This window comes from Argentina silus (genome assembly GCF_951799395.1).
Source record: "Argentina silus genome assembly, chromosome: 20".
NCBI classification, from domain to species: domain Eukaryota; kingdom Metazoa; phylum Chordata; class Actinopteri; order Argentiniformes; family Argentinidae; genus Argentina; species Argentina silus.
Genome location: NC_139674.1, coordinates 14,405,741 through 14,415,668, shown reverse-complemented (window position 1 = coordinate 14,415,668; position 9,928 = coordinate 14,405,741). Strand labels below are relative to the sequence as shown.

General features: G+C 46.6%; 1 protein-coding gene across 1 annotated transcript in view; it reads right to left on the bottom strand.

The window, feature by feature from the left end:
- sult4a1 (sulfotransferase family 4A, member 1) overlaps window positions 1-9,104 on the bottom strand; it is a gene marked incomplete at both ends in the record, with an annotated part of 11,428 nt that extends 2,324 nt beyond the window's left edge. The window contains 5 exons of the mRNA XM_083692186.1: window positions 2,882-3,051; window positions 3,442-3,568; window positions 3,789-3,869; window positions 4,662-4,792; window positions 8,936-9,104. Coding sequence (XP_083548312.1) covers window positions 2,882-3,051; window positions 3,442-3,568; window positions 3,789-3,869; window positions 4,662-4,792; window positions 8,936-9,104 — 678 coding nt within the window. The remainder of the gene's footprint in view (window positions 1-2,881; window positions 3,052-3,441; window positions 3,569-3,788; window positions 3,870-4,661; window positions 4,793-8,935) is intronic.
- Between the last annotated feature and the right edge of the window lie 824 nt (window positions 9,105-9,928).

Below are 9,928 nucleotides of genomic sequence, written 5' to 3'. Positions count from 1 at the left end.
TATACTAAAATATAATCACATTCACATTTCTCTGTGATGAATATGCATATAGGGAGAATTGCATGTATGTTCCTCACACATACAGAAGAACCCATCCACATGATAATTTTTTTTTTTTTTTAAATAATAATAATTAGCTTACTGGCATTACAACTGCCAACGGCCCCTGGTGTGAGCATTGATTACTTTGTCTTATGATGACTGTTGGATAGATGATTCACTTACTTAAACAAGTGTATTTGTTGTACGTCGCTTCGGATAAAGGCGTCTGCTAAATGCCATAAATGTCAAATGTAAATGCAGTCAGTGGCGTGGTATCTGTACATTACAGCTGTTGCATAGAGGTGGCTGGTGAACTTCTGAGAACTGGAACACAATGTACAGATCCCTGTGTACAAAGAGTTCATTGCCCCTGGAATGTGGCTCTGGCTGTGGTTGTGTGTGTGTGTGTGTGTGTGTGTGTGTGTGTGTGTGTGTGTGTGTGTGTGTGTGTGTGTGTGTGTGTGTGTGTATGTGTGTGTGTGTGTGTGTGTGTGTGTGTGTGTGTGTGTGTGTTGTTGTGAAGGCTACAGTCATGCATGACGGAACATCCAGGGATCATCAAGGACAGACAGCTCTTCTCAGTATAACACGGAAGCAGCCAACGTGACATTGGACGGGCCTGAAGTTGCAGGGGAAACTTGCTGCTCCGGACCTAACAGAATTCTGTTTCACATGTACAGAAATCGCTGCCATAAGCAAGGACATGATTAACTTTACTGTTAAAGCAAGGTTACAGGTTCTGCCAACTTAGCATAACCTATCACTGTGGTATCTTGCAAGTTGAGGCACATAGGTTCAGTGAGAATGGTGACAAGGTATTTTCTAAATTTCTGACATTGTTGTTGTTGATGAAAGCCAAGGAGAGGTGACCATATTAGAAGCAGGCTGCTCATTCGATCTTTACATGGAGGAAGCCTTTTCTACAAAACTGTTAAAGTCCCAGCCCCTATGGTGCTGCTCCATGATTTGCTGTATGACCTTTGTTACATTTTGGGTTCTTTGCTGTAATGCTTTACTGTGAACGCAAATAAAGTATTCAAATGTGTGTGTTTGTGTGTGTGTGTGTGTGTGTGTGTGTGTGTGTGTGTGTGTGTGTGTGTGTGTGTGTGTGTGTGTTTGCGCGCGTGTGTGTGTGTGTGTGTGTGTGTGCATGTGTGTGTGTGTGTGTGTGTGTGTGTGTGTGTGTGTGTGTGTGTGTGTGTGTGTGTGTGTGTGTGTGTGAGGGTTTGGGGTGGAGTGGAGTGGACTCTGACAGATAGTCAATGATGAACAACCTTCCTTACTCCCTTCCTTACTCCCTTACTTACTCCCTTCCTTACTCCCTTCCTTACTCCCTTCCTTACTCCCTTACTCCCTTCCTTACTCCCTTCCTTACTCCCTTACTTACTCCCTTCCTTACTCCCTTCCTTACTCCCTTACTCCCTTCCTTACTCCCTTACTTACTCCCTTCCTTACTCCCTTCCTTACTCCCTTCCTTACTCCCTTACTCCCTTCCTTACTCCCTTACTTACTCCCTTCCTTACTCCCTTACTTACTCCCTTCCTTACTCCCTTACTCCCTTCCTTACTCCCTTACTTACTCCCTTCCTTACTCCCTTCCTTACTCCCTTCCTTACTCCCTTACTTACTCCCTTCCTTACTCCCTTCCTTACTCCCTTCCTTACTCCCTTCCTTACTCCCTTCCTTACTCCCTGTCACACCCAATAGCCTGTTTGCCTTCCATGAAAAGTACATGATGTACTTTCTTCTTATGTTAAACAGGGCAACAGTGTTTTTTTTGTGACTTTGATGGATGATAAATCCTATAGACTATTGATCCCAACTGACTCACAAGGAAACTCGTATAATATGGTTCCATGGTTACAGTTGAACCAGCCTTTTCCCTGAGCACAGCTCGTTCTAACGGTACTGTATGTACTAACTGTATGCATAAAGGGAGGGCGTGTGTGTGTTTCTGTGCATTGTTAATCTAAAGGCCTGATAAGGACAGATAATGTAAAGGGGACCTTTGGATTAACAAACATCAGCGTTGACACAGCAATGTCCCTGGGAGAAGAACATATACGTAACGCCGGGGTGCACAAGGTGAGGGTGGGGGTCGTAGGATCGAGGGTGGAGTAAGGTAAGGCTGAGGTGGAGGGTGGGGGTCGTAGGATCGAGGGTGGAGTAAGGTAAGGCTGAGGTGGAGGGTGGGGGTCGTAGGATCGAGGGTGGAGTAAGGTAAGGTAAGGCTGAGGTGGAGGGTGGGGGTCGTAGGATCGAGGGTGGAGTAAGGTAAGGCTGAGCTGGAGGGTGGGGGTCGTAGGATCGAGGGTGGAGTGTTGTAAGGTAAGGCTGAGGTGGAGGGTGGGGGTCGTAGGATCGAGGGTGGAGTGTTGTCAGGTGAGGCTGAGGTGGAGGGTGGGGGTCGTAGGATCGAGGGTGGAGTGTTGTCAGGTAAGGCTGAGGTGGAGGGTGGGGATCGTAGGATCGAGGGTGGAGTAAGGTAAGGCTGAGCTGGAGGGTGGGGATCGTAGGATCGAGGGTGGAGTAAGGTAAGGCTGAGCTGGAGGGTGGGGGTCGTAGGATCGAGGGTGGAGTAAGGTAAGGCTGAGCTGGAGGGTGGGGGTCGTAGGATCGAGGGTGGAGTAAGGTAAGGCTGAGGTGGAGGGTGGGGGTCGTAGGATCGAGGGTGGAGTGTTGTAAGGTAAGGCTGAGGTGGAGGGTAGTTTGGAATGGTGTTTACGGTTGGGGTGGAGAGATATGGAATGTTCTGTGTGAGTAGGGGTAAGATAGAGGGAGGGAGAGGGGGAGGGGTTTAGGGTTGAGGTTAGTTAGGATTGGAGTAGGAGGCAGTGTACTGTTGGAGGGAGGGAGGGAGGGAGGGAGGGAGGGGAGGGGAGGGAGGGAGGGAGGGGAGGGGATGACTGTGTTACCTTGTACATGTCCTCATATTTCAGGAAGAGGACATTTGAGTCCATGCGATGCTCCCAGAACTCCTGCACGTGATCAAACCAGGAGCCATAACCCACTACGAAAGAGAGAGAGAGAGAGAGAGAGAGAAAAAGAGAGAGAGAGAGAGAGAGAGAGAGAGAGAGAGAAAGAGAGAGAGAGGGAGTTCAATGACTTTGCCTCAATGACAACCCTTTATCCCTGTCCTAAATATAACAATATATCTTTCTCTCCCCTTCAAAACCCCTTGACCCTATCAGCTGCAGTATTTATTCACTCATTTTGGTAAGGTTTCCCCAAGAGATAGAGTCATTTTTTCATGAATGGGAGGTCAGCCACCCGTTCCAACAGGCTAGCAACATTGGTATAGGGTTCTCTTTGGACCAAGTAAAGAGAGTAGCTGAACCGTGGTACCCCCTGTGTGAACTGTGGTACCCCCTGCGTGAACCGCGGTTCACCTGACACTCACGCTTGTCATTCATGAAGCGCCGGCAGAACTCCTGGAAGGTTCCGCGGTAGCTCATGGTCCGGAGGGAACGGTGGAACTGGTAGTATGACACGACCAGATCCTTGGGGTTCCGCGCCATGTAGATCACCTACAGAGAATGAACCACAATCACACCATATGTGGCTTATTAACACACTCCGAATAAACAACCATAGCACAGCAGGACCAAATATGGCAAAATACACAAAATAAGGTAACCCACTCAGATACAAACAGGCACCTCAGTAACCAAAGTCAGTGCTGCTGTATTTCCATAGGTCAGCATCAACAGCTATACATGTGATAAAACAAACAGTGTGCGCCCTGACCTTTGACTCCCCATTGTGCATGGCTGTAGGGAGGAACCGGTACGGCAGGTGGCTTTTGATCAGGCGAGGAGACGTCAGTTCCTGGGCAAACACAGAAGAAACGTTATTGCATTTTTAGGAGTGTAACAATGTACAATGTCAGGCCAGGTTGGGGTAGTACGTACCTGTATGATGTCTAGGCCAGGTTGGGGTAGTATGTACCTGTATGATGTCTAGGTGAGGTTGGGGTAGTATGTACCTGTATGATGTCCAGGCCAGGTTGGGGTAGTATGTACCTGTATGATGCCTAGGTGAGGTTGGGGTAGTATGTACCTGTATGATGTCTAGACCAGGTTGAGGTAGTACTATGTACCTGTATGATGTCTAGGCCAGGTTGGGGTAGTATGTACCTGTATGATGTCCAGGCCAGGTTGGGGTAGTACGTACCTGTATGATGTCTAGGTGAGGTTGGGGTAGTATGTACCTGTATGATGTCCAGGCCAGGTTGGGGTAGTACGTACCTGTATGATGTCTAGGTGAGGTTGGGGTAGTATGTACCTGTATGATGTCTAGGTGAGGTTGGGGTAGTACGTACCTGTATGATGTCCAGGCCAGGTTGGGGTAGTATGTACCTGTATGATGTCCAGGCCAGGTTGGGGTAGTATGTACCTGTATGATGTCCAGGCCAGGTTGGGGTAGTATGTACCTGTATGATGTCCAGGCCAGGTTGGGGTAGTACGTACCTGTATGATGTCTAGGTGAGGTTGGGGTAGTATGTACCTGTATGATGTCCAGGCCAGGTTGGGGTAGTACTATGTACCTGTATGATGTCTAGGTGAGGTTGGGGTACTATATACCTGTATGATGTCTAGGCCAGGTTGAGGTAGTATGTACCTGTATGATGTCCAGGCCAGGTTGGGGGTACTCCAGAACAGGCAGCTGCTCATCAATGTTCATGAGGCCGATCTCATCTGGGTCCGCCCCCTGACTCACTAGGTACACCACCTCCTGCAGAAGACTGGTACCTGAGAGGGGGCGGGGAGGGGGAGAGGGAGAGGGGGGAGGAGAGGGAGAGGGGGGTCCAAGTTTAAAGTTTATTCCGTTTCAAAGTAACTGCTTTCAAAGGTCTCAACACATTATACATCATATAAAAATATGAAAAAACACATTAACAAAACACAACAACAATAACAACATAAATAAAAGCATCTGGCTACACAATCATCTCGACATGGGGGATTGGGAAAGGCAGTGGGGAGGGAGGGTTGCTAAGGGCAACCGAAAAGGGATAATTCTTAAAAGTCTTAAAAGTGATAATTGCCACTGGCCCCCAAGAACGGCAGACAGGCTATTCCACAGAAGCAGCACTTAATAAGAAAAAGCCTCCAGCTGTTTCTGTTGTTGTAGAAGAGGGGAAGAGGACAGTGTAAAAGAGAGAAGGAGGGAGAGAGAAGGAGGGAGAGAGAGTATTGAGAGGGAAAGAGGAAGTGGTTAGTTAAAATGGAGACCGCGTGAATTACACTATTATACAAGCGCGTTTGGGATTTCCTTCGTTCTATGTTAAACTTTGCCACGGGGGGTCTCCTTTTCGTATCCCCCGACTCTCACTGGAAAGGGTGACGTTAAAGCCCCCCAGGGGAGAAGCCACACCCTTCAGACCACTCCGACACAAACATATCTGTGGGACTTCCATGAATCCATTCTTACTTGGAAACAAACCCAAGGACCCTTCTTTCTGTGAACAAAAAAAGAAGAGATCGAGACAGTCTGTATGACTCAATATCAACAGCTGTTACATGGGTATGGGCGCCAGAGAAACCCCACCTCAAGTCATGCAGATTGAGTCAGTGTTGCATCTCACACAGTTGGACATGAGACAATGGCATCACTATCCTCTTACTCTGCACTGCGCCCAACGGCCATGACGCATGAAGTTGCCAATTTCGAATTTCGCAGATTCAAATCAATTTTCAACTCCAGATGAGTTCGCGACTGAGTCCATGTGACTGAGACCGTAGGGGTAATGAAATGATAACACGTCCCACAGAGGCGGTGGACCTTGGGTCCTCTGTGTTCCTAACCCACGTGTCCTGCCCTCTGACACACATGATTCACTTACTTAAACAAATGTATTTGTTGTATAAGTCGCTTTGGATAAAGGCGTCCGCTAAATGCCATAAATGTAAAAAAATATATAAACGTCATGGAAAAGCTAGTGGTGTTTCAACTTGGAGAGTGAGATTACCAGTTCTATCTGGCTGCATGTTGGACATAAATCTCAATCATTCATCAGCATGGTGTGATGAGATATGGGCTGATTAGTAAACTTCTAATTGATATCTTGAGTACTCCACCTGGCCTCGAGCCCAGACTATCAGCAGTTGCTGTTTACAGTGAAGTCTGATCTGCATGTCCTGTATATACGCATCTCTATAGGAAGACCTCACCCCGCTCATCACTGCTACTGCATGTTTAACAGGGTAACATGACTCAGGTCTGCAAGTCATGGATGTGAAAGCCAGAGCCCCGCAAACAGACGTGGCCAGGAAGGATCTGTTGACTTAATGAGGAGGAGACCTTGACAGAAATATGGAACTAGACAACATGCACTGCAGTATCGCATAGAAGTTATCACCTCTGCGTAAGTGTGTGTGTGTGTGTGTGTGTGTGTGTGTGTGTGTGTGTGTGTGTGTTGCATATTAGGTATCAGCTGCTAGGAGACATGACAGAGTGTGGTCATAACACTCAAGCCTCAGTCATAAATACACACACACTGTCTCCCTCAATCAGTGATTCAGGGATGGGAGCTCTCTCTCGCACGCTCTCTCTCTCCCTCTCTCTCTCTCTCTCTCTCTCTCTCTCTCTCTCTCTCTCTCTCTCTACTGTGTATCCGGCAAGGGAAATGTGATGCACCTATTATCACATTAAGGTGAAAACGTCCCTAAAGGCTTAATGAGATCGCCTAATCACATGCATTTACATAAGATATTTTGGGGAGACAGCCTTGCATCTCATCCCTCCCTGCCTCCAGAAGAGCACTAATCCTATTGGCCAAGGACGGCAGCTCTGAGCCAATGGCATCAAAGCCAGACAGAGGCACATCCATGTGGCCTGGCATATGGTTGCCATTGCCTCTGCATCACATTAACTCTGAAAGCCACGGTTCAGAGTTGTTTTAATAACCACTACTAACTTCAGGTTTAGCCACCGCTGGTGCTCTGTGGCTCAGTTGGTAGAGCGTGGCGCTAACAACGCTTAGGTTGTGCGTTTGATTCCCGCTGGGACCGTATATACTGAAATGTATGCACTCACTGCAATGTAAGTCACTTTGGATAAAAGCGTCAGCTAAATGGCTTGTATATATTAAATGGCTAACAGAAACCTGACCATAAGGTGAAAAGAGAACTATCCTTTTAAGTAAAATGAATGTGAGTGTTTTATTTGATGTTTATCTGGAGCTGAGATCAGTTTGACGAATTGATTCCAGATAAAAAAAACAAAAACCTGATGTGAGAGAACCCGTTGGTAAAGCCTTTGATTTAACTATTTGATTTGAGTCGCTACATTGTTGGTTTAGTGTATATCTCTATTCAGCGTTGTCATATTCATATCAGAAAACTGGCACAGGCACAGAAAGGTATTGATTTCTAACTTATCTCTTTAAATTATTCTCTAATCATTTATTAACACGATCTCTTATGTTGGGAGACCGTTTCAGCATTACGAAGTGTTACAGCTTTGATTGCTGTAATTTCAGACAGGCCATATTACAATTATTTCAGTCCCCTACTCCTCGTTAAATATTTCCTCTGTGACTGATTCGCCCTGCGTGGACTCACACAGCCTCTCTCCTTCAGGGATTCTGCATGGAGACAGTACGGCGAGAGTGGAGGGGGAGAGTGCGTTCCAAAAAACGTTTACGCACACCAGCCGTCAGCACCAGTACAGTATATGGCCTCTCTGGTTGCATGCGGAAAGTGAGAACGCCTGCACAACGTAAACTCCACACAGCGCAAAATTGTAATAGAACGTCCCATGGCCAACACACACAGGGGACGCTAGCTCAGCGCTCCTCTCTCATTGTATCATATTACTGTTCAGCAACTCTTGTGAGGCCATAGTAATATTATTACACGGGCTCCATTCTGATGCTGTTGTGAGTAATGTTAGTGTGATGTTGCAGTAGCTGCATTATGATGCACTGTACACTAACACTACAACTGGCCATGTTCTGTGGTAGGACATAACATTTAGAAGCCTACATGTGTCCAAGCCGATGGGCACAGAAAGCCAGGCGGCCTCTCTCCCCTCTCTAACTCTAACTGCACTCATTCTTAATTCATAAACAAATGCGGATGTTGGCACTGCTGGCATCCTGTATAGAGAAATACGAGGAGAGACAACAAAGAATTTAAATGTGTCTAAAATGTGTGAGTGCCACACACTTTGAGGGAGATAGACCTTTAGCGGCCCATCTGGTCATCTGACCAGGACCAGGACCCACCCGAACCGCGCACAGGTTGGCAACCCACAGTGCGTCACGCAACAACCGCGCACGTCAACCAGTCCGCAGCAGCACTGCGCAAAGCCAGTCGGTTCTGTAGCAGCTGATTTGATGTAAACATTAAACCAAGGCCATGTGTATCAATGTGTCAATACTGTGGACCTAAACATTGCCTGCAGCCGCGGAATGGAAGGGAATGAACGCGCAGTGCGCAGACGTTGGACGCACAGACAGCCTATCCACGATCTGTTTTGTTTATTTTTTATAACGCATAACTAAAGTCCTTCAGTTAATTGGCATGACTGCCTCAAAGGGAAACTACGCATATAATGCATCTATTCATGAAAGGCACGTATCAAATTCACGATCCCGCTGATTTGGCCACAACACGTAATATATGAGTAATTACAACTGCACGCCCTATACAGTAAGTGTTTATTTTACTCTGTGTGCAAAATCAAATCATGAGGATTATGATACAGCCTACCTACCTACTTCATCGTGCATTGCTATTGAGAGGCAACTGCAGACTTATTCATTTATCTTCTATTCTATTATAGGCTGTTCTATTTCCATCACCAACAGGCCTGTTCTGCTCCTCAGTTAGATACCGCAATAACGTCACACTGAATGTTGAATGTTGACATGAGAATGGTGTTTTTACCTGACTTCGGATACGTGACAATCCATATATCACTACTTCTGAGGGAGAAGTTGGCAATCTCCTCCATCTTCCCTCTGCAGAAGGGTGGGAGCCGCACTCCATCAAACTCGAAGTATTTGCTCTCAAACTCAATCGGGGTGCTTGGCGTGTCTGCCTCGCTCTCGGCCATCCTCAAAATAAGCGACCAAAAACGAAAGGATTTTTAAAAAAAATCAATTGATGAGTTATAATTAGATTGCTTCAGCGGGCAAGATTCTCTCTGTTGCAGCCGGGGATGTATGCTTTGGTTAGGACGTGGTTAGTCCGCGAACGCCTTGACCTTCAGCCAATCACGTCGGCGGAAAGTGATGTAATGGGATGCGCTCCTGTGACGCGCGCCTCCTCAGCATCAGCACCAGCGAGAGATGCGCGTGCTCACTAGACTCTGTAGCCGGAAGAGGATCATTCTGCCAAGCATATGTTAGATAATTGATGTAAAGTAGGCTATTCAACATTGCGAGAGTATCCGTATTTGATTTATATTATATTGGGATATAAATGAGTTGTTAGAGGTCACATTTATTATCAGATGTGGCTACAGTTATGATTTGGCACATGCGGGTGAGTTAGATGGAGACAGACTTTTGTCCTCGAAGTCTTGTATTGATTGTTTGCCAACTATGAAAACATCAGGTTTAGGGGGATTTTGAGAATTGTTGATTGAATGAGAATTGTTTTGCCACAGGGGTTTAATGTTACAGTGTTAGCAACAATGTTTCCATTATGTTTGTTGATGATAAACGAGGTATTGCAATAAGTATTTACATTGTTGTCGTACATTATGTCATTTTGAAGTCAAGTGTGTAGGGGCGTGGCTCCACCGCAGCAAAGACCCAGCCTCCCTGTGCTGATTGGCCAGGGCAGCTCCAGTCGAGAACTGGGGAGTTACAGCAACAACAGTTCTCTGTCTTGTCTCGATCCGCCCTAATTCACTTTCAGTTTGCCCGGTTCTCG